This window comes from Phyllostomus hastatus, unplaced genomic scaffold, assembly GCF_019186645.2.
Source record: "Phyllostomus hastatus isolate PE091 unplaced genomic scaffold, TTU_PhHast_1.1 phas_contig_148, whole genome shotgun sequence".
Classification (NCBI taxonomy): domain Eukaryota; kingdom Metazoa; phylum Chordata; class Mammalia; order Chiroptera; family Phyllostomidae; genus Phyllostomus; species Phyllostomus hastatus.
The window spans coordinates 3141939-3167414 of NW_025333607.1; the positions used below are offsets into that span (position 1 = coordinate 3141939).

A 25476-nucleotide genomic window follows, 5' to 3' on the forward strand; every position below is an offset into this window, starting at 1 on the left:
CCAAAAGATACTGGTGACAAAAAGTGATGGCACATTTGTGAATCATAGTTAAATCAAGAAACATTTTTTAACTTAACATAATGAACGTATGTTTCACATGTTAAAATTATGATGATAGTCATGCACCACATAATGATGGTTCCACAAGAGACCATATGCATGACGGCGGCATGCCTTCTGACTGGGGTGGGCAGCAGGCTGCCCTCTGATCAGGGTGGGCAGTGGGCCGCGCCACCCAGCATGTGTGGGCACACTCTGTGGTCGTTCAAAGATGAGATCGAGTAAGGAAGCATTTCTCAGAATGCATCCAGCCCTAAGGGAGTTGGCGTGTCCTTGTCTCCCTTATGCTGTGTCAGTGTGACTTTTTCGGTCTGTTGTAGTGTCAGTGAAGATTGCTTGGTTCCCATATGCTGTGGATTATATGAGCTCTTGAGTGGGGTTCTCCTCGTGCTGCCTGACGCTATGCTGGAAGACGTGATGGGCAAGCTGATTCAAGCAGATGTGCTGTTGGTCCTCGTGAACCACCCATCACCCGCTATACAGCAAGGAGTCATCAAAGTAAGGGCAAGGACTGTATGTGGTTTCAATTTGGAAAATAAATATATGTGCTATTCATGACTTGAAAATATGTATGTTAAAGTAAACCTAAAGGTTGACTTTATACTTGGGAATAATGAACTGTTATCATTTGTTACTTCTTACTCATATTTTCATATGTATCACCATCTAATTTTAAGCCCTTCATGGACTGATTCATATCATTATGCGTTTTTTTAAGTCTACCAATTACAAGGAACACACAGCTCGTTGGAAGTCTCCCCTGCAGTGCAGTCTTAGACTGTGGACATTCACTTCAGGTTTCAGCTCGGGGGCCTTCCCTGATCACTTTCTGAAACAGCGTCCCTGTCCCCTGTCCTCACTTACTTGTCATCTCCCACACTGAAAGAGAAACTCCATGAGGGTAGGCGTCTTGTGCTAGGTACTGTATTTATTTAGGTACTAAATAAATAAATACAGATAAATACATAGATGTAGGATATTGTTGAATCACTTGCCATTCAACCCAGTATATATTGAGCTTCCATCTTGTGTGTAAAACACTGGGCTCGTTGCTATGTGGGATGTAAAGGGGAATAACATATGCCCATATATTCAAGGAGCTTATAGTCTAGTGAGAGAGAGAGAGACATACACCAACCAAGTAAAATGTAAGGACTTCTGCAATGAGTGCTTCAGTGGCGGTATTAATAAGGAAGAGCAGGAACATAGGAAAAGCAATTAATCCTGATGGGGGGACTGAGGGATGGTTTCATGCAAAAGGTGTGTTTTGTATTATGCTGTGAACTCAGAGAGCTTTTTAAGTGGGACAGTGTGTAGGTGTATGTGTGGGGAAGAGTCTGTCAGCACTGCGAGGGAGCCATTGCAGGGGGAAAGGTGGCTAGCACAGGAGTCCAGGGGAGAAATGAGGAGTTTCTAATCTGGGGGGTGGGACTTCAGAGAGCGGGCAGATTGGAGAGACACTGGCTGGAGCTGAGCAGTGCTGCCTTCATCTTACACACAGGGTAAGGGCAAGAAAGGGTTAGCCCTGAAGCCTGGGAGGGTGGTGCTGCTGTGCTCCAAGAATAGAACCGTAGAAGAAGTGAGTTCGGAAAGAAGGAGAATTGATTTGGTTTTATACATGTTGGTGTTTAAGATGCTAGGGAGGGGTGGAAATGGAGGCCTGTGCTTATGATAAATAATCTGCTCAGAAGTCGAGAAACAGAGGTCTAGGTGCATGTGTGTGCACGTGCGCACATGTATTTGCAGAGTGAGCACAGAATGGGGTTGACTAATTTTTTCCCTTCAGAATTAGGCACAAATATTCTACGTACACTTGACTAAGGCTGCCAGTGCACTAGGTGTCCATATTCAGCTAAAAAACTAGTTTTCCCATCACAAATGTATTATGATCTCCAAGGCAGAGTCATTATTAACATCCTGTAATAGAGACAAAGTTTATCTTATTTTGCCATGGAGGTGGCATCTTTTTTTAGCTTTCGATGTCTATGCACATGAAATTAAACAATAATTTACAATTACTACTAACAGTTTGATTTGCATATATTCTATAAATTTTAATACGTTATCTAAATTGTCTTAATTTTTTTCCTTAGCTGTTAGATGCATATTTTAATAGAGCATCTAAGGAACTAAAAGATAAATTTTTGAAGAATCGTGGCTTTTCCTTGCTAGCCAACCAGTTGTATCTGCACCGGGGAACTCGGGAGCTGTTAGAGTGCTTCATAGAAATGCTCTTCGGTCGACATATTGGCCTTGATGAAGAGTAAGTGCGTTCTTCCCTCCACCATAACTGAGGGTCTTTTGTCTTAAGTGTAAAATTTAAGAAACTGGCCCTCAACAAAATTATTTGGTCACTTTTAGAAAAAATCTGCCGGAAGTCATTTTCCAGGTGAATCAACTTGTTATTTTCCATGTGATATTCTTTCTGATATAACTTTTTCCTTTATTTCATTCACTAGCTGGAGGCTAGAAACATAAATGCTGCATGAGATGAGAGTGAGTTACGATTAGATGTCTAGTATCCACAGGAGAAGGCTACTGAACAGAAAGGTGGCCTGTGTGTTCTCAGCAGCAGCTGACCTGAATGATCCATGGAGAAGCCCCTGTCCCCATGGACCCTTCAGGTCATCTGGGGACCAGCCAGCTCCTCTCCTGGGACTCCTGGTGTGCTGATTGCTGAGCTCTGGCCCTGGCATAATGCTGGAGGGTTAGCAAACAAGCACAAAAATAAAAGAATGTTTTCTCTGAACCAGAAGTTTGGCAGGAAAGACAAACTATTATTTTTGTCTATGATGGAAATGAGTGTCTTCTTCTTTTTCTTCTTCTTCTTCTTCTTGTTATTATTAAGTGTCTCCCACTTACTATTAAGTAGACCGATTTAAACCTTGAGAAATTTATTTGTGGTTGTCATGGCAGCAGCATGTTTCATTTGCATACAGCTTTTGGCTCTTTCAAAGCGATTCTGCATTATCTCATTTGATTCCCACAACAGCCTTGAGAAAGGGTAGGGCAGACATCACCACCCATATTTGACAGGTAAGGAAAATGAGGAGCAAAGTGCTTAAGTGTCTCCTTCCATGACAGGCAGACAGTGCTGGGACAAGAGCTCGAGATCTTCTGCTAGACCTTTGTTTACTAGCTCATTCTGTCAAATTCTATGGAAAATAATAACAATTATTATTAGTTATTAATAGTAATTACATTCCTGTGCACTTGTTACATAGAGCCCAAAAGCAGAGGTTCTTTGGACACCTAAGGTGGGCCAATGGATGAATTAAAATGAGTCACGTGAAACCATGAAATTGTTTATATGTTTCATTTGTATGTGTTTTTACCTTGGGACATACATTTAACAACACCTCTTATCTTTGTAGGGGTCTATAGTCTTAAAAAAGGGTGAACAATCCTTGTTTGCCAAATTTATTTTGTATAGCCTCAAAATTAGATTAAAATGGCCCATATTGCATCGTTTTTTCTTATTTCACAGTTAATGCTTCTGATGTGCTCGGCACTGCTCATTGTTTATCGCAGGTTTGACCTGGAAGATGTGAAAAGCCTGGAGCTGTTCCAGAAGTGGGCTGTCATCCCCATGCTGGGACTGATAGAGACCTCTCTGTACGACAACGCGCTCCTGCACTCGGCCCTCCTGTTTCTTCTCCAAATGCTGAATTCCTGCTCCAAGGTGGCAGATATGTTGCTGGATAATGGCCTTCTCTACGTGTTATGTAACACAGTAGCAGCCCTGAACGGACTAGAAAAGAAGTAAGTTTCAATCATTATTCAAAGCTACATCTGATGAGTATTTTGGAAAGGAAACTTTCTACAAAACTGATTGGATTAAGTTAGATGACATTTGGAGGAGGCATATTTTCCATCACTTGCAACAAAGTTAGGTTAAAAGAAGGTATTTAGCACTGGTAGGTATGGCTAAGTAGGCTGGTCATTGTCCCACAAACCAAAAGGCCGTGGTTTCAATTCCCAGTCAGGGCACATGCCTAAGTCGAGTATTTGGTCCCCAGTTGGTGCCTCTACAAAATAATCGTTTCTCATATCAATATTTCTCTTCTTCTCTTTTTCCCCTCTCTCATATACATAAAAGAAGGTATTTATATACCTCCTCATATATATATCTCATATATATACATATCTTTATATGAGATATATATGTATCTCATATATATAAAAAAAGGTATTTATAAAACCTGCTTTTAGGTATCTAGAACCTGAAGACAAGTTGAATAAATTTAACTGTCTTCAAATGCAGGGTAGGGCACAGATAGGTTTACCATTGTTCATATGGAAAATAACACAATAATAAATATTGTAATAATATAATAATAAACTCTGTGTTTTACATACTCAAAACTATAAACCTACTTTTTCTCCACCCTGTATATTTACAAAGCTTCCAGTTATGGTCTTACAAAAATTATTATGCCATCAGAAATAGGAGATTGAGGATTAGAGTGATATTGTACTTGAATATCATACAGCTAGTAAATAGCAGAGACATGAGACTGTGTGTGTCTCACTATAAAAGCCTGTGTTTTGAACTCATGTGCCATCCTTCTTTTATGTCTGCTACCATAAATTAATTTCTAATGGCCAAAGTATATTGGCAAGTGGCTGGCTACCAAAGTGATTATTAAGAGCTTTAAGAAATATGTAGGAGATTATATTTTTATTTGAACTTTTTTCCTTTGGTGTTTGCATTTGTGACATACAGTATAACATTTTTATTAGCATAATATTAGAATACGTATCTCTAGGAGCACCATTTCATTGCACGTTCAAACATTAAATACTATCTACATTTTTACAGAGAAGGTGGAGTGTATCCTGATGAATTTCTAGGCCAGTGGTTTTAACCCATATGCCAGAGAATTTTTAAAGTATGTAATACCTGACTGTTTAGTCAGGGTCCCTGATTTAATGTGGGGGGCTCCACCCACAGGGTCCCCCCGGCTGCCACAGATGAGAACAAGTCTACCAAGACATGATCTGCTTGGGGAGGAAAGGTGACCAATCTCTCAAAGGAGAAGGGCCAGGAGCCTGTTCCTCATGGGCTTTTATTGGGTTCATTTACACAAGAATTCAGGTAAAGCTCATTAATCACTGCCAGGCAGCAAGGATCAAACAATAGATAACAAAGAAGTCTGAGGGCCTATTTTGAGTCAGGGTCAGATAGCTAAAGAGCTGTAAAACTTTGAGGAACAAACTTAGTTCTTGTTTGGACCCTTATCATTTAATCGAGAGCATTCTAAACAAAGCAGGTTTCACAGGATTTTACATATTCTTTCTTAGGCCTGATTGCCCAGGGAACCTGCCCCTTCCAGCATAGGGCTGCACCACCCTCTGTCATTGTTTCAGGCTTAGGTGGAGCAAGGGCAGTAAGGCAGCCAAGAGATTAGGAGATTTCTCACAGACAACGAGGACTCGGGCTTTGTGAAAGCTGAGGGGCAAGGGTCCATAATCCCTTTTTGCTGTAGCCCCCAAAGTCCTTCCTTGGGGTCCTCCCACATGATCATGCCTAGCTTAGGTCATTCCCCCCTTGGGGAATCTTACCCATCTTTGGCTAACCGACTAAGCATTGGGGGCCAGCCATGGATGAAGTAAAAGGAGCAGAAGCAGAACTCCTGCCAGGGAGATAAGGTTTTGTCTCCTTGGTGGCTTACGGTCCAAGGTCGCTCCCTCAGCTTTAGCCTTGGCAGGGGTTACAACTTCTGAAACCAGGCAGAATGGTTCTCAACAATTTAATATTCCTTAGATTGTCAGATTTTAAAAAGACAACCAAGATACATCACAATTGAAATGCCAAAGGTTAAACACAAAGAGAGAAATCTTAAAAGCAGCAAGAGAAAAAGCAGTTAGTTACCTTCAAGGGAGCTCCCATAAGACTGTCAGCTGATTTCTCAAAAGAAGCTTTGCAGGCTAGAAGGGATTGGTAAGAAATATTCAAAGTGGTGAAAAGCAAGAACCTACAACCAAGATTACTCTATCCAGCAAAGCTATCATTTAGAATCAAAGGACAGATAAAGAGCTTCTCAGACAAGAAAATGCTAAAGGAGTTTCTCACCATTAAATCAGTATTATAGGAAATTTTAAAGGGTCTTCTTTAAGAAGATGAAAATAAAAAATGTGAACAATAAAATGGCAATAAATACATATCTATCAACAATTGAATCTAAAAAACAAAATAAACAAGCAGAACAGAACAGAATCATAGGTACAGAGAATGTTTTGACAGTTTCCAGATGAGAGGGGGATTGGAGGGATGAGCAAAAAAGGCGAGGGGACTGAGAAGTACAAGTCGGTAGTCACACAACAGTCATGGGGACGTGAAGCACAGCACAGGGAAGAGAGCAGAACTTATATGCATGCCCATGGTCATGGACAACACTGTGGAGATAGCCTGAGGGAGTGGGAGGCCGGGGGGCAAAGGGGGAAAATTGGTACAACTGTAATAGCACAAATAATAAAATGCAATTTAAAAAATGACAACAGTCAACACAAGAATAGCTGTCCAGTGAGAATGAATCAAAATTGTATCCGGGTTTTTTTTTTCAGATCATCAAAAAACATAATATATTTTTTGGTGTGCCACAGAATTTTAGTAATTCATTTATATGTGCCATGAGACAAAAAAAGGTGAAAATCGCTGCTGTAGGCCAAGGAGGCTCTGAGTACAAGGGACACTCCTCATACTCAGCTCAGCTCAGTGTTTATTGGGCACCTGGTCTGTTTAGGACCTGTATGCCAGGCATATGAGAAATGCCGAGTTCTACAGCTCCTCAGAATACTTCCTCTCAACTGCAATACAGATAATGAAATTGGAAGAACTCAGAAAGAGTGCATGCAAGCTTCTTCTAAGAGTAGTGTGTTGTTATTTTAAAAATAAATTATACTTGCTGAATGCCTCTAATATACTTTATTAATTCACCCAAAACAATAGCCAGTTCTAACTCTTGTTTGATTGAGAAAAGCAAATGGATGTAAGTATTTATGTTTAACATCACACACTAAGGTAGATTATAAAGGTTAAAAATTGAGGGGCAGAAGTAACGTTCATATGTATTAGGTATTTATGAGTGATTAATATATATTCAAACCTATTACCTCTCTGAATCTTTACAATAACTATAATTTAAGTGAGATTCAGAGGGGTTGACTAATGTATTCAAATTTATCTTTTCTGAGAAGCCTTCGCGGAGTGTTTGTATTCATACCTACAAAATCTCCACCTTCAGTGTGGGCTGGGAACCTGCCTAGATTTCCCCATATTAGTTTCTGTTAACCTCGGTGGTTACACTTACTGCGATTTACTGTTATAGGTATCTCTTTACTTATCTGATTCTCTGCAAGACAGTCAGCTTTTTGACAAGAACCAAAGTGTGTCTTCCTCTATCTATTGCTAGCATGCAGTTCGTATTACCTCCCATAGAGTAAGCATGAGTAAATATTGAATGAATGTGTGCGTTAATGACTGCTGGTAGAACAAGAATTTCAACTAGTTCTCTTGGCCTTAAATTCTTTCTTTCTTTTTTTTTTTAGCATGCCTTTGAATGAATACAAATTGCTTGCTTGTGATATACAGCAACTTTTCATAGCCGTCACAATTCATGCCTGCAGTTCCTCGGGCTCTCAGTACTTTAGAGTTATTGAAGACCTTGTTGTATTGCTTGGGTATCTTCAAAATAGCAAAAACAAGAGGACACAAAGTAAGATTTAATTTTGATGGAGTTTGGGGGGAGTTGTATAGTAGCCAAAAAATGTTATTTGAACCTAATCCCTTTCTTCTTGGAAAGTTTATATTAATTTGTGATATCTATCAGCTTTAAAAAGAAGCTTTTTTAAGTGGTAAAAAGTAAAAAAATTAATGATGTCTCTATGTAATTAGTAGCAGACAACATATTAAAGGAAGCTCCTGATTTTTCTTACCAAGTAGAATTAAAAGGCTTATGTTGAATAATAATGTCCTTTAGTTTTCTTTAATGGCAAATATTAAGCAGAAAAGTGTGAAAATTTCTGGTTAAACTTTTGACTTATGTATTAAAAAGCTTGTTATGTAAAACAATTATATAAAATGAAATAAATTTGCGGGCTAGTATTTTATAGTGACCATTTGAAAATTTGCTTTAAAATTGCTTTTAAAAACAGTTTAAAAATGTCTACTACCATCAAGAACCCACGTTGATTTAAAATTTTTAATTTAGCTCTCACTGGTGTGACTCGGTTGGAGCATCGTCCTGTAACTAAAAGGTTGAAGGTCCGATTCCCTGTCAGGCCACGTACCTGAGATTGTGGGTTCGATCCCTAGTCAGTCTGGGCGTAGCCTAGGTGCATGTGGTCCCCGGTCCAGGCGTGTATAGGAGGCAACCAATCAATGCTTCTCTATTGCATTGATGTTCCTCTCTCTCTGAAAGCAATGGAAAAATGTCCTTGGCTGTGGATAAATAAATAAAATAAAATACAAATTTTAATTTATTCTAATAAAACATTAGATATTGTATGAATATAAAAATCAAAATCGACAACCACATAGCTTGAAAACATTCTAGTCCCTGCTGTTTTTAGATATGGCTGTTGCACTGCAGTTCCGAGTTCTCCAGGCCGCTATGGAGTTTATAAGGACCACCGCAAACCATGACTTGGAAAATCTTACAAATTCATTCCAGTTACCTTCTGCTCCCCCTCATACAATATCTCAGAAGCGGAAGAGCATTGCTGGTGAGTAACGGACTAACACTGTAGTAACTGTGAGTTGTGAGCAGCTTGGCTTTCCTGTATTCGCGTGCCATTTGCATTTTTAATACTATTAGCTTAAAAACTTAAGCTATGTAACTTGAGAAAGTTTTCCTCCCAGAAGAAGCTACTCACTGCTTTCTTCTCAATGCTCTTCTCATTGAATTATCTCCTGAGCACCTACTATGTGCTAAGCAATGCATTAAATGTTGAGGATACAATGATTTAAAGAACAGACACAGAATCAGCCCTTGCAGAGATTATAAAACAGCAGAGAATTGTAGGGAGTAGGAATGAGACTAATAACAGTGCAACCACTTTATCAGGAGGGAGGGAAGTGTCTAGGGAGGTGAGATTTAAACGTGGATCAAAAGGAGTTGGCCAGGGAGAGGGTCAGAGGCTGTGTGTCTCTGGCGGAGTGGACGGCCCACGTGAGAGTGCCGAGGCAGGAGAAAGCAGGGCTTGCTCAGAAGTGAAAGGAAGCCATTGGCTGGATGCAGCGCTGGGTGAGGGATGCGGGTGAGGCTGCCCCGCTGGCACGGGCCAGTGCGTGTGGTCGCGGTGGCTGTGTGACAGTGTTCAGACTTCGTCCTAATGGGATGTCAGTAAAGGTTTAGCACAGGTGGCGGGACATACTCAGGTTTCCATTTATAAGGACCGCTGCAGCTCCTGTGTGGAGGGCGGATTAGGGGAGAGCAGGAGGGGTGGTTGGGGGTGCAGGCAGGAGGCGATGGACGCTAACGAGTGGTTAGAATGAATGCACGTGACATCAGGGCTTGCTGTAAATTAGCACAAACCATCAAATAATAAGCATTAATATTGTTGGATTTCCTTATGTTTCCACAAAATTTGCTATGAATTTCATACACATAATCCAGAAAGATAGCATAGAACACCTCACACACACATTGGATCTGTATGGCACACCCACACATACATACACATGTATGTTTGAACACTGGATATATATGTATACACACATGTAGGTCCAATCAGAGTACTTGGGAAATTGTTGGAAGAGTAATCACCCTTGAAGTCTTAAGGGCTTTTCAATCCAGATGTTTCTTCTACATTTGTTACACTCCTTCACTGTGTCCAGTTCTATGACAGATTTTAAAACTATGTGGAAAGACTCATCTGAAGAGAAAACTGTTAAATGTACATTGTTTTGCAGTAGTATGTTTAGATTATCCTGAAAGAAAGCTTACGTAAACAAAACTTCTAAACACCCGAGTTGCCCTGTACAGCCTTCCTTCACTGAACATCCAAACAGTCTCTGGAGCTGGCTCCCCGGCCGTACCTCTTGTCCCAGCTAGAATTCCACTTACCCCAAGGCTGGCAGTGATGCTCAGCTTCCTGCATGCCCGATGGTGGCTGCTGCAGTGCCTTCCCTTTGCAGGACTCCGTACGTAGTCAGCGACTGTTTGGATGGAACACCCCTTCTGTGCCCGCAGGAAGGTGTCCCTTTACTACTTTCTGTCCTGCTACTCTCTCTCATTCTCCTCCTTTACCCCTGGGTCCCTGAAGGAGTTTCCCGGCACTCTGGGCCCAGGCCTGCACTTAGCCCTCTTGCTGCTTCCTGTTTTCCCTGTGACTTCTCTAACACACTGTCCTCTGTCTGGCCAGATACTAGCATTTTTATCACCTTGAGCTTGAGCCGTGCCTAGCTCCAAGTTTGTTATTTATTATTTGTTTGTTTCAGTCGTTTTAAAGTGGATAATGGACAGTTCATCCTTTCTCTAAGACATTTTTTTTTCTCCTGACTTTCCTGGTCAGTTCTCCCAGGCCTATATTTTTCACTTTGTCCATGCAGTTGTAGTCACCCCTGTAAGGCTTACAGACCCTAACAACTTCAAATTTGATGACAGACCTTAAAAGACTAGAGGTCCAGGCTCCTCATTTAACAGATCAACTGAGGCCAAGCATGACAGGCTGCTGGAACAGCAACGTCTACACTCTACTCTGTCCTACACCAGCCACATCACTCACACGTACACTGTCCTGTGTCCTACACCAGCCACATCACTCACACCTACTCTCCCCTCTGTGTCCTACACCAGCCACATCACTCACACCTACACTGTCCTGTGTCCTACACCAGCCATATCACTCACACCTACACTCTCCCCTCTGTGTCCTACACCAGCCACATCACTCACACCTACACTCTTCTTTTTGTTACCTAGACCAGCTGCATCATTCACACCAGGTGTCAAATCTCTAGGACCTATAATCCTAGGTCTTTAGTCCTCTCTCAAGAAGTTTCTTATTTTAAATATGACCTTAATTGAAATACAGCTGAGTCCTGTCACAAAATGCCACTTCATATGGGTTAAGTTGTTACCATTTAGTTCCTTCCGTGTTGTTTTACACAAGTATTTGGGAAAGACCTTATTCTGTTTGTTTGTTCACTGTTAGCAAAAGTTGTCAAACATATTGGCTTTGCACCCTATGGGTACGAAAGATTCAGATACTGCAGCCTCTCTGCTCTGGGCAGTGTGGTTCTGAAGCCACCGAGTCCATTTGTCATGATACGAAAGTGACTAAGGGGTTTCTAATGCCCTGGTGTCCAGCGTGTACATGGTGACCTGTTCCTGCAAAGGTTTATTATAAAACAAGCTCTCTCACTGGTGTGGGGGTGGCTTTTTTCTAAACACTCATTTAGCATTTATTGAAAACTGCTGAGGCAAATGATGCTTCCAGCCCCACTGCCACCTCCTGCACCTCCTACACCTCCAGCCTCGTGTGGACAGCCGTCAGCTGCTGCTTCTGTGAGGGCCACGCCAGGTGGTTTGATAATAGGCTGACGCAGACTGGGAATCGGGAGATCCGTGGGTCAGGCCAGAGCGCCCTGAGCAGTGCCGTCATCACATCTCCACCTTCAGTCCTCATACTGGGAGGGCAGGTGCCATTTTGCCACCAGCCTAGCTGCCTTGCAGTCTCACTCACGTGCTCCATTCTTTGGCCCGATGTCGGCGGTTCCCTGCGACCCAGTGAACAGGGCGCTAGCTCCTCAGCCTCTGTGTGGGTTTTTTGGCATAGAGATATATAAGAGAAAGTGTAATTTTGCCTGTGCAGTATGATACTCTACCTTCTGTTTCTAAACAATGTATTATAGATATCTTTCCATGTGCTATAAATATTCTTTATGTTTAAAAAATGCATAAAAATCTATTATATTAACTTGCCATGGTTGTCTTTCCTAAGCTTTATCCAATAAACAAAGGTGTTTTTTCCCTTGTTTGTTTTTGCTATTATAAACAGGGTAGCAAGGTATATTCTTTTGTATTTTTTTTTTACTGCTTATCAATATACAACACTACACATCACCTTGATACATGAATGTGGAGGAAAGCATTAAGGCATTATTTAAAGGACATATAAATTTAAACTGTCATAAATGAATATATATGTGTATATATATATAAATATTCTATGAATTTTCTTTACATTTCAGCCATTAATAATATTACCAACTATTAACAATTTTTGATTCCTTGTATGAGATAGGCATTGTGTTTTGTGACCATTACTGTATTAATCTACAGAACAACGTTCTTTGTCCATTCTTCCAACCATCAGCCATATTTACTGAGCATTAGTCATGTACCAGTTATCGTTTTATCTGCTGTCATGGAACTTACATTTTTCTGAAGAAAACGATCAACTAACCTGTAAATAAATATATCTAATATAGTGTCAGATAGCGACAGATGTCTGCCTGTGGGTAAGGCTCTATTTTATTTCCTAATTCACACTTTACATGCGAGGAAGCTGAGGCTTAGGAACAGTGTACTTGGGGCTGCAGCAGTTCAGGGCAGCCTCAGAACACGAGGGCAAAGCCCCCCACTTTGCCGAGTGCATAGCCCTGCACAAGGCTTCGCCCTCCCTGTTCACTGTGTGGCTGCGCCTCTGAACTGTGGACACTGGCTGCTCACACAGAGGGAGGCTGTCGGAGAAGTGGACATTGGGGAGAACCTGCTTAAACTAAGGACATAGTCTGAAATGTTATTTTTGAATACATCACCAATAGGAAATTTTTCTTTTTATTTGCTTGTTTTTTTTTGTCTCAAAAGTGACTCTACCCATCAAAATGTATTAACTGATTAAAAATAATGATTACCTAAAATAGTGGAGAACCTAAAATGCTATTAAAATATTTAAATATCTTGCAGGATGAGTCATTAGAATGTATATTTTAATTATATGTAAGTTATGTTTATAGAGACTATTTATGGAAATTGATACATGTTTTCATAATCTAAAACAAAGGTTCAATTCCAATGAAGGGTTCCACTGCTCCTCACCTACCAAGACGCCATTTTCGGTCCTATGGTCAACTTCCGATGCCCTTTTCCTTCAGTGTGTTGCGTCAAGACTCATTCCCCCCATTTCCTCCTGGATCCACTCCCTGTGTGGTACCTCTCGGAGCAGGTGCAGTAATGGTGCCGAGTGCCAGTTCTACCTGTTCAATCTGAGGAAACATTTCTCAGGAAATGCTTGTGTAGGATTAAATCCCAAGTGATGCATGTGCAGCAAATCATTCATTAGCAAATCACTGGAATGATATTCACCTTTCTGATCTCCTCACCTTCATTTGACTGATTTCTACTATGTCACTGTATGCACTTCTCAAAACTATTTCAAAAAACTCAATTATCCAGACGTAGTAATGTTCTTACTGAAACACAATGTGCTTTAAAAATCTACTGATGCCCTGACTGGTGCGGCTTGGTTGGTTGAATGTTGTCTGGAAAAACATAAGGTCACAGGTTCAATACCTGGTCAGGGCACATGCCTGGGTTGTGGTTTCGGTCCCCAGTCGAGGCGCTTATGAGAGGCAGCCAATTGATGTTTCTCTCTCACAGTGATGTTTCTCTCCTCTCTCTCCCTCTCTTCTCCTCTCTCTAAAAGTAAATAAAATTTAATAATAAAGTAATAAAAAGTAATAAATAAAAAGTCTTTTATAAAAAGTAAATAAAAATCTGTTGATTATTTTAGAATACAAGGAAATGCAACAGTATTTGAAAATACTTGGTCAAAACATTCTGAACTACTTATACATCCATTTCTAATTCTTGGAGTTTTTCAGGAGACTCAAATTTTGCCAAATGGTAGCCATCCTCCTAAGCCATTTTTGTTAGGACTTTGAGATCAAAATTACTACTGTACCTATTTAAAGAGGGAGAAACATCACTTTCTCTTAATAATTCTCTTTCCTTTATGTAAATTAACTTTGTATTAAATAAGGTTCTTTTCATGTTCTGATGATCAAAAAAGTGCTGCAAAAATAGTTTCCTTGATCTCATTAACTCTGGCATTTGACGCTTTAACTTACATTTGAAGGTCTTCGGAAATTCCCCCTTGCTCAAACTGACTCCCTTCTAATGAAAATGCGCTCGGTGGCGAGTGATGAGCTTCACGTGATGATGCAGCGGAGAATGAGCCAGGAGAACCCTGTCCAGGCCACCGAAGCGGAGCTTGCACAGAGGCTGCAGAGGCTCACCATTCTGGCCATTAACAGGATTCTTTATCAAGGTAAGACTTTGTCATCTGAGCAATGACAAAGTAAGTATGTCATTGCTCAGATTTTGAATCAAAAGGAAAATAATTTAAGAGGGAGCTGAAGAGGTTTCCATACTATTAAAAGAATTTTTTCGGAAATAATAGTCTTGAATAAAGTCCATTTTTCAATGTGTTAAATGCTGGCCTAGATGGACATTTTAAAGTTTTTTTTAAGACACCCCTTCCGGTGGATGTCTGAAACTATGGATAGTACTGAACCCCTATATACACTGTTTTTTCCTTTACATGCATATCTTCTCACTCGAAGAAAGCACTTCCTAGCTTCTCTTTGGCACAGCTGAGTTGCCAGCATCACTATTCTTGAGCTTTGGGGCCATGATTAAGTAAAATAAGGGCGACTTGGACACAAGCATTGTGATACCACGACACTCACCTGATAGTCAAGATAGCTATGGACTAACAGCCAGGGAGCATCTGCACTGTGGATATCTACACGTGGGGATGGTTCACATCCCGGGGGGACAGTGGGAGATTCCAGCACACTACTCAGAACAGTGTCCAATTTAAAACTTGTGGCCTGGGCTGGTGTGGCTCAGTGGATTGAGTGCTAGCCTGTGAACTGAAAGGGTCACTGGTTCAATTCCCAGACAGGGCACATGCCTGGGTTGCAGGCCAGGTCCCCAGTAGCGGGTGCTCAAGAGGCAACCACATATTGATGTTTCTCTCCCTCTCTTTCTACCTCCCTACCTTTTTCTCTAAAAAATAAATAAATAAAATCATCTCAAAATTTATGAATTGTTTATTTCTGCAATTTTACATGACATATTTTTACGTCAGTTACGTATAACTAAAACTGTGGAAACAGAAACCACAGGTAAGGGGTGACAACTGTAATCATGTTAATAGATTCACATGTACTTGTTGAGAATTATTACAGGCATCTCGCATATGCTTTATCCAGTTTCCCCCAATGGATTATGCAAAACTCTGCCAACGTCGCTACCAGGATATTACAGAGCTGAGAAACAGAACATTCCACCACCACAAGGATCCCTCACGTTGCCTTTTTATAGTCACACTCACTCTCTTCCCGCCCCACTCCTCTGTAGTTACTGGCAGCTTCTAGTCTGCTCTTCATTCCTGTACTTCCATCCCTTCAGAAATGTTACATAAATGGAATTGTACAGAATGCAGCCTTGGCTGTTTTCACTCAGCATAGTTTTTCAGAGAGCTGGCCTGGTAGTTACATGTTTTGTTTTTGCTGAGTAGCATTCCGCAGTGTGGACGTGGCACAATTTATTTGGCCCTGCACATGTTGAAGGACTGTCTGGGCTGTTTCCAGTCTGGAGCCCGGACAGATAAAGCTGCTGTCACACTTAGTGCAGGCTTCTGTGCAAATGCATTCTTCGTTCCCCCGGGAGAAAGGCCCGGGAGTGCGGTTGTTGGGTTGTATGGTGGTGTGCGTTTTCTTCTAGTGGAGAAACTGCCAACTTTCCCAGAGCAACTGTGTAATTTCATATGAATGAGTGGTCTGGGTTTTTTTTTTTATCTGTGTAAGTATTTGGAATTGTCACTGTTGTTAATTTTAGCCATTCTGATGTGTATAGTGATATCACATTGTGGTTTCAATTTGTATTTCTGTACTGGCTAATGATTTATATATTTATATATAAAATGCAATATCTAGAGCAACCACTAAAAAGCTATGCAAAAAAAATACTCAAAAAGCACTATAGATAAGTCAAAATGGGATTCTAAGAAATGTTCAAATAACCCCAAGAAGGCAGGAAAAAGAAAACAGTACTTGTTAATCATTAGAAAAATAATAGAACCGAGATTTTTTTGAACTTCTCTATATTTGAGGCCCCTGGCACTCAGGCTAAACCTTGCAGTTGAACCATTTGCACCACTTGCACAGCATGCACTGGGGATGCACAGCAGAGAGGCAGCTCAGGGTGCCTGTCTACGGCAGACGACGGGCGGGCCGCGCATCTGATGTGTGCGGGAACCTTGTGGCTCCGTAATTTCACAGTTTAATTCATCTTCATTAGTAAGATACATCTTTAATTTAGAATTGCATGGTTTATATATATTTAAATTTCTACACTGTTTTAAGTAAGATCGCTTTTCTCTAGTATATTCACAGTTAATGCACTACTGCACATTAATATTGTGACAACTGATTTAGAAAGTATTTTACCAGCATCATTACATTTTGGATGGCAAGGTATCAATGATTTGACTAATTTTTTATTTTTTTTTTAATTCAGAGTTTAATCCGGACATTGTTGACATTTTGAGTACTCCAGAAAGTGCCACTCAAAGCAAGGCCTCAGTTTCCCAGACTGAGATTTCTGAAGGAAATACTCATCATGAACATACTTCTGTTTCCAATCCATTTCAGAAAGAAATATTCACGTACCTGGTAGAAGTATTTAAAGTGTCTATTGTAAGTAAATTAATTAAATGGGGAATGTTTATTCACACAAAAGGAGTAGAAGTTTTCTGTCTGTATTTAATGTTTTCAGACATTAAACATTTTCTCTCTCTGTGAGAGAGAAAAGTCTCTCACAGACTTTTCTGAAGTCGGACAACTTGAATTTTTAATAATGGAGTAATATTGCCGAGTTCCCCTTTCCGAACCGACTCACTGGGTGCAACGTTGGTTTTACGTCTGTGGCCTGAAAGCCATTTTCCGATATGGTAGAGCCAGCGGCGTCAGAAGATAGGTGGGCTTTAACCAGTTCTGTGGGAGTTTAAATTAACAGCCTGTTTTCAAAGTACTTTGTCTGTACCTATCTTGAATGATTATTGTAATGAGTTACTGTGAATTTTAGGTCTTGGTTTAAATGTATCCAGCTCCTTCAGAATTATATAGAGAATACGGGCAAGTGTCAGGCTCCATTCCTCAGTGACTCACTCAGGTTTCTGCGAGCCGCCTACAGTGACCACAGGGAACAGACGGGTCAGCACAGCCCACAGGCACCAAGGCCGATCCAACTCCAGCCCAGCTCACAAATCATGGCTCTGCCAGGCTCTACGTCTCAGCTAGGTTTTGGTGTCTGAAGGTTCCACTAGAACTAAGTCATTCAGTTCACACAGGGCCCTCAGGACCGGGAGAAATTAGCAGTTTCCAAAACTCAGACTGAATTCTAAAATGGACTGATTTCAGTTTTTAACAGGAGATGTGACCAGGATTGGGGTAGCCTTACTGGGAACTCAGCTGGAACGGCTTCTTTGGTTACTTGTTGGGGAACGCAGGTGGTCAATTTATGTGCAGTCCTTACTTTTGACTGTTACACTCAGTATTTTAGAACTAATTCAAGTCTTTATAATAAATCCTTTCTCTTTTGTATTGCAAAAAGCAGTGTGACCTTACCTACCCTTGTTCTCTGATGGTTCTTTTTCTTTCTTTTTTTTTTTTTTTTTGTTTAAAATTTCCAAGTCCTAGGTAGCTTTATAAGTGGTTTAGGACTTTAGTTTCTTCATCCTTCTCTCCTTTTTTAAATTGTGGTACAATATACATAGCATAAAATGTACTATTTGAACCATTTTTAAGGGTGCAATTCGGAGGCGCTAAGTACATTCCCATCGTTGTGTGACCATCAGCACCATCCGTGTCCGGAACCTTCCATCCTCCCAAATGGAAGCTCTGTGTTGATTGAACACTAATTCCCATCCCCCTCCTCCAGCCCTGTGACCTCTGTTCTACTTTCTGGTCTCTGCAAATTTGACTTTCTAGATACTTCACATAAGTTGTTATAATACATATTTCATGCAACATGGTCCTTTTGTGTGTGGCTTATTTCACTTAGCATGATGTTTTCAGTTCACCCCTGTTGAAGCATGTGTGGGTACTGCAGTCCTTTTTAAGGCTGAGTGACATCCATTCTGTGTGTAGACCGCATTCTGTTTACCTGTTCATCAGGGCGCATTTGGATTGTTCCCACCTTGTGGCTATTTTGAACAAAGGTGTACGTCCATCTCTTTTAAACACCATTTGCATGGACGTCTGTGTCTTTCTGATTTACACAATCTTTAAAAAGCATGGATAAACCCTGGCTGGTGCAGCTTAGTGGATTGAGCGCGGGCTGCGAACCAAAGGATCGCAGGTTCGATTCCCAGTCATGGCACATGCCTGAGTTGTAGGCTATGGCCCCCAGCAACCGCACATTGATGTTTCTCTCTCTCTCTTTCTCCCTTCCTTCCCTCTCTAGAAATAAATAAATAAAATCTTTAAAAAAATAAAAAGCATGGATAAAACATGTTCCATGATCTTCTTCAGGTCTGTGTTGTGGGTAGTATATTATTACTTCAGAAGTCTGATGCTGGTTCATGTCTGTTTTGGTTTCAGGGTTCAAGCAAAACCAGTGGTTCCAGGCAGCAGTGGATGAAGATCATATGGTCTTGCAAGGAAACCTTCCGAAAGCAGCTGGGCAGACTGCTCACACACATTTTGTCACCCGCCCACCCTTCCCAACAGAGAAAGCAAATATTTGAAATAGTTCACGAACCAAATTATCAGGAAATACTACGAGACTGTCTCAGCCCATTTCCGCAAGTAAGAATCTCAGTATTTTGTACATAAAAGCTATTGGTGAAACATCAGATTGTACAAAACAAGAACTGAAATCAAACTGTATTTTCATGTCAAACATTATAAATACAGTTTTCTTACCAAAAATCACCTGAGGTCTTTCTTCAGATGCTCTTCACCGTCTCAGTGTGACCAATTTATGCCCCATTCTTTTCCAGTGCTTACATGAGGGTCTGTGAAGACCTTCATTATGTTCACAGACCTTCATTTATGTTAAGTCCTTACAAGGTCATTCGTAGCTTACTACTGAATCGTAAAGTGTTTTCTCTAAGAACTGTTTGGAACCTTTTTTTAAGCACTATATTATCCATGAAACATCCATACCGAATAGCTCAAACAACAGTACATATGACATATTTTAAAAAATATTTACAGTAAGAAAAAAATGTTGATTATTTAGAATGATCAAAACCAAAATACCTTTAAAAATTTCAGACTGTATAATAAAGCCTATCACTTCAAGAATGATAGTTGGAGAGTTTAAATGGTTATAACTATTTTAGAGAGCTATTTAGCACTTTCTTGCACAATTAAACATACAGTTAGCCTGCAACCCTAAAATTCCATCTTTAGATATTTACCAAAGAGAAATTAAAATGTATGCTTGTAAAAAAACTTGTTCAAAAATATCCATGGCAGCCTTTTCACTAGTAGCCAAATACTGGAAAGAACGCAGATGCCTATCAACAAGAAAGGATTTAAGCAAATCGTGATGTATTTATACAATGGAGTTTATACAGCCACAAAAAGGAGCAGAGCACTGATATGCCTGCCATTGTGGAGGAAGCTCTAAACACTGCACTGGCTAAGGGACAGCCAGACACAAGAGAATTCAAGAGCAGGTGAAAGTGAGACACGGTGACAGACGGTGGTGGTCTCTGGGAGGAGGCGGTGAGAAGGGGAACTGATTGGAAAGGAGCCTTAGGAAACTTTCCGGGGTGACGAAAATGTGTTCTTGTTTTGGATGTGGTTACATGGGTACACGCAGTTGTGAAAACTTGCAGAAATGAACCCCTAATATCCGTGTGCTTACTGTATGTAAATTATACCCCTATTAGTAAAGTAAGAGATGAGATACAGGGTCCGGCAGAAGTAAGGCCTGCTTGAGTGTGGCTGGTAGGGTAATATGGGTGTAAAGATTTATAGTTTTAATTTGAACATTTCACCTAAAATGCCACGTGGTATGCTTGACTGTGATATTGTTATGTTATAGAATTACATGCTTATGATTTTGTAGTAAAAGATTTTGTAATAAAAAGAGGGTGTTATTTGTGCTGGACCCTGTAGAAGAAAGGAAGAGTATCCCTTTTAATCCCTGGGAAACCCAGATGTATCATATTAGGAACCAAAAGGTTATAGCTTAGAACTAATTTGTAGGTGCTCCTTCCAATATCAAGACTGTCTCAAGCACACGAGGGGCCTTGTCTTTCCTTCCCAAGGCAGAAGGGCATCCAGGCCCCTGGTTTCCTTCCCTGGAGAATGTGGAGTGGTCTTTCCTTCCTTTCCAGTCAGTAGACATGCTGTCCATCCAAACCAGCCCTAGTTAACAGTCCCATCTCCTCATCTCAGCCTTCCTCCTCTGCTACCCGCTTCTGTGGGCGTGCCCTTACCGACTCAGTCAGAAACCCTGGAACTCTGGCCGACTGTTTCTTCTCTCCTGAATCCACTTCATCACCAGGACAGGGACTTGTTTAGCTACCCCGCCCTTTCTCTCTCTCTCTCTCTCTCTCTCTCTCTCTCTCTCGCTCTGTCTCTCCTCTCTGTCGTTCACCCACCCTCTGGGTTCAGACTTCTTTCTACTTTTTATGCTCTGGTCACTACAATAACCTCTGCACTCAAGACCAACTTACTTTACCTGATTTTTTAAAGTTTATTATGGAAACTTTCAAATATACATACCTTAAAGTTGAGAGAAATCAAAAAAGAACCCCATGTGACCATTACCCAGCTTTAATTTTTCTTTCTTCCTTTGTATAATTTTGAAACAAATGTCAGGTATCGAATCATATTACTTGTAAATACTTCATAATGTATCTCTAACCAATAAGGACTTTTTAAAAACTTATCATGCTCAGTAATATTAATAATTTCCTATTATCATATAATATCCAATCAGCATTTAAACTTTCCCATATTTCTTATAATTAAAAAAGTATTGATTTGAGAGAGAGAGAGAGAAACATCAATTTGTTCCACTTGTTCATGCATTCGTTGGTGGATTCCGGTGTGTCCCCTGACCAGAGAGAGACCAAACCCACAACCCTGGCGTATAGGGGTGATGCTCTAACCGAGCTACCTGGCCAGGATCCCTTATAATTTTTTAATAGTTTGCTTGTTTCTGGAACCAAACAGGCCTACACATTGCATTTGTTGGGTGTGTGCTAAACATTTTTAATCCGTGGCAATTACCCTCCCCAACCATTTTTTAAAATGTTATTCATTTGTTGATAAAACTGAGTCATTTATTCTATAGAATTTATCACATTCTGGATTTGGCTGATTATATCCTTATGGCTCTATATTTAGAGCCTCGATTAGATTCCGTTTCTTGGTTTCATATTTGTTTTTGTGGGTTTTTTCCTTTGTTAAAGAATACTTTACTAGGAGTGAATTTCCCATTACGTCATAGCAGGAGCCAGAGAATGTCCGGTTGCCCTGCTTTTCGAGATGGTGGTCAGCCGGATCCACCCATTACAAAGTTCACCCTCAACCTTTAACCTGATGGTTTTAGCAGCCATTGATGATAGTGGCTGAGATCCACTTTTCATAAGTTGCAAAACTGTGATTTCTCTAAGTTTCTCATCCCCCCAACAGCTGTCAGCTGGGGTTCATCTGTGGGAAAGAATATTCCCTTCTCAACTATCTGGCTGCCCTAAAATATAGTCTGTATAGGAAGGGCAAGATGAATACTTATTTACCTTATTAATTTTTAGAGTAAGGAATTGGTGCCCTAGCAACCTTTAATTTTTATATTTGTTTTTATTTTTGATGTATCATTATGAACTCAGATGTTTTCTTAAAAATTTTATAGTTTCAAACTGTTGTAGTTATTGTTCTGTTTGATATTTAAATTAACACCGCTGTAGATTCAAGTTGTTAGGTTCTTTTAACACAGCCATTTAATTTTGAACGAGTTGATGAGATTAAATTCCTCGTTCTGGAGCAGGAGAATGTCCCATGCTCTTCCAACCTGGAACTGAGGTTTTCCTCAAAAAGCCCCTATTTCCCTTTATGAAATGATGGTACTTAAAGACCATACACCCAGGGCTAGGGCCATTCATTTATATTAGGTTATCATTTCCTCTCTGCCTTTTTAGTGGGAAAGCTGGGGAATATGTATCTTTTTAGGAAAAAATCATGAATTCATTCTGATACTTTTTCTTAGATTTTATATTTTGTATTTCTGTTTATTAATGTTGATAATCTTCCTCATGACATTAACATACTGATTTGCTTTATCTTTCTGTATCTATATCTATTTTCAAAGTAAGATGACCAACCATATCACTGATAACAAGCCCACTGAATGTAGTTTGAGATTTCCTGTGGTTCTTAGAATAGCATTATGGATTTGCCATGAAAATACTGCATTGCAAAAGCACTTAAAATAACTTTAATTTGGTTATGCCACTAACTTCAACTAACTAGTTATATTTTTGAAATTCATTTTCTATTGTTAAGGATTCCACTGGGTTTAATTTTATTTTTAATTATGTAAAAACATCTACATGGATCCAAAGTCAAAACTGTGGAAATATTACATCAAGAGGGGTTCTGGCTTTTATCTCTGGACCCTCCCCCCATCCTTTCCCTTTCTGTGTAGGTCACCGTCTGTATTTGTTCTTCAGTGCTTTGGGCCACGTGAGCCGTTCTGTACGCACATACACACGTGCGTGTTATCTCCTCCACTTCTGGACACAAAGAAAGATAGTGAACTAACTGTACACACTCTTCTGCACTTTCTTCAACTAACAGTATGTCTTAGAGGTCATTCCACAGCAGTATCAATATATATACTTCTTTTTTTTTTTTGCAGCTGTCTGCAAGCTGTATCAATTTGTAATCTGCGTGATTTTTAAAGCCCTAGGTTTCTTCTGCGACAACTTGAGCCGGGCTAACTCTCCAGTGTGTGACACCACCTCTTTTAAAGAGCATTTCATCTGCGCTGCACCCTCCTCACAGCCTGCATATGCATTCCTGCTGACACGCTGCTCAATGCATGTGCCCTTGCAGCCAGAAAGCCTTCTCTCCTCTCCTGTGTCCGTCCACCTGCCATTCCACCCACTCCTCCATGCACCCAGCCCCCTTTGTCCCACCTTCAGAACCTTCCTCCCCTTCTCTAGTCCACTCAGAACTCTTCCTTCCTAGAGACTTTAATGGAAGTTTGTGTTTTTACACATTCTAGCATTTCATTATTTTCTGAGGATTTGTGTTTAATAGATTCAGTTCCTTAAATCAACCTTTTGAGCCCTGACTGGTGTGGCTCAGTTGATTGCGCATCATCTCACAAAGCAAAAGATCCCTGGTTTGATTCCCACTTAGGGCACATGCCCGAGTTGTGGGTTTGAGCCCCAGATGGGGCGTGTCGAGAGGCAACTGATTGATGTTTCTCTCTCACATTGATGTTTTTCTCCCCCTCTTTCTCCCTCCTTCCCCTCTCTCTAAAAATAAATACATATTATTTTTTTTAAAAAAATTATCCTTTTGAGAACTGAAAACAGGCTCTTTTTTGCGTGTTTTTATCAATCCCCAATCATACCTTTTTTAGTCCCGGGAACTACAGTCAGTAAATGATTGATCAGGGCATGTTAAAATGAGTTATCAGAAACAACGTCAGCCTCTAAATCATCTGTTATGTGGATATTCAGAGTGAGTAAAAACATTTCTGATAGTTTTTCAAGATAATTTTAGAGTGTTCCTGAATACTAAATGGAAATATTTTTACAGTTATATTGAGAGCCTTGCCTTCAGGGCACATGTGAAAATATCCCAGTCATTTACCACTTCTCTTTATTTGCCAACTCTTTGGGCCTTTTACTCACAGAGCATCTGCTCAGTCTTCTCTTTCGGTCGGGTAGCAGCTGTCTCCCGACTCTTCTAAAATGTTGCATCAAAATGAGCTTTGCTATTTTCATCATGCATATGTTCATCTTATGCTTTTAGGAAATGGCATGATGTGATTCAGCATGTTAATGTAAATATCACCCAAAATGTAACAGTTTCCAAATCCCACTTGTTGACATTTAATACTATTCACAGTTTAAAATGTCATAAAGCCAAATACAGTGGTATTTGTATTAATGCAAATTTTTAAGAAGTAAAATTATGCGCATTTAACTCGGCAGAATTAGTGTCTAAATAATGCATAGTGTACACATAATAATTGGGTGTGACTTCTAGAGCATAGAAGGGCCACCTAAGAAATCATGTGTCAAAGCTTGGTATAGGTTCGTGTTACAAAGGATGTTTGTCATTGCCTTGAGTAACAACACTCTAATTTTAGTTATAGGTCCTGTTCATAAAAGACTGGCCTAACCCAACCCTTCTCTGGGTGCGTTCACAAGTGCTGAGGTCTCCCTGGTTTTAGAGTTCTCCCTGGTTTTAGAGTTCTCCCAGGGAGTCCTGAATCTTATAAGCTCATCCAAAGATAGCTTTTTGTTTTGGAATTTTCACCGCCTTCTCTTCTACCAAGCAGAAGTCAAAGGAGAGAATAAATAAGCATAACTCCCTTATCTCAAGACTTAAAGGAAAGTTCCCATTCCAGTTAAATTGTTCTGTGAGAAAAAACTATGAATGATTTTCCCTTATCCCAATCTTATTTCCTGTATTTCTTTAGCTAATCCTCTCCAGAATTCTTTTCCCAAAAGCCTGCTTGCTAGCCTTTCTTTTCCTTCTTTTCTTCCCTCCCTTCCTCCCTTTCTTCCTTCTTTTTCCCTCTTTTTTCTTTTTTTTTTTACCTTCAACAATGAAAATTTTCAAACATACTAAGGAAAATCGAATAATACCATGAATACCATATAACTGTCAAATAGATTTAATAATTGTTATCATTTCTTCTTCCTCTGAAATATTTTAAAATAAATGATAGAAATGACATTTTTCAAAAGGCATTTTCTTATATAAACATAACAAACCTTATACCTAGCAAAATTAGTATACTTACTAATATCCAATATATAATCAAATTTTTTCAGTTGCCCCTAGAGTGTCTTTTTTAATTCATTTATTCAAACCAGATCTAACAAATAAATCTATCAATATAATTTAATTTAATTACTGTTAAATAATTTAAATGTAAGAAATACAAATTCTTTATGACTGAAAAAAACTTGTTACTTTGTTTTAAAGCATGGAGCCAAGTTAGTTTTGTATTTGTCCGAGTTGATACATAATCACCAAGATGAATTGACTCAGGAAGAACTAGACACAGCAGAAGAGCTTATGAATGCTTTGAAGTTATGTGGCCACAAATGCATCCCTCCCAGTGCAGCAGCAAAACCGGAGCTTCTTAAAATGATCAAAGAGGTAAGCCAGCGAAACAAACAGTTTCC

The 25476-nt window shown here is 39.9% G+C and overlaps 1 protein-coding gene across 6 annotated transcripts in view; it reads left to right on the forward strand.

The window, feature by feature from the left end:
- LYST (lysosomal trafficking regulator) overlaps nucleotides 1-25476 on the forward strand; it is a 163201-nt gene that overhangs the window by 92171 nt on the left and 45554 nt on the right. For 4 of the 6 annotated variants that reach the window (XR_006783186.1, XM_045817016.1, XM_045817008.1 and 1 more), the window contains exons 24-33: nucleotides 381-558; nucleotides 2154-2323; nucleotides 3592-3822; nucleotides 7612-7778; nucleotides 8635-8787; nucleotides 13075-13236; nucleotides 14149-14340; nucleotides 16599-16777; nucleotides 18683-18889; nucleotides 25274-25450. Coding sequence is in view for 5 of the 6 variants with exons in the window: in XM_045817016.1 (XP_045672972.1) it covers nucleotides 381-558; nucleotides 2154-2323; nucleotides 3592-3822; nucleotides 7612-7778; nucleotides 8635-8787; nucleotides 13075-13236; nucleotides 14149-14340; nucleotides 16599-16777; nucleotides 18683-18889; nucleotides 25274-25450 (1816 nt within the window). In the remaining variant the exon portion in view is untranslated. The remainder of the gene's footprint in view (nucleotides 1-380; nucleotides 559-2153; nucleotides 2324-3591; nucleotides 3823-7611; nucleotides 7779-8634; nucleotides 8788-13074; nucleotides 13237-14148; nucleotides 14341-16598; nucleotides 16778-18682; nucleotides 18890-25273; nucleotides 25451-25476) is intronic. The other 2 variants (XM_045817029.1, XM_045817038.1) reach the window with 1 other exon arrangement.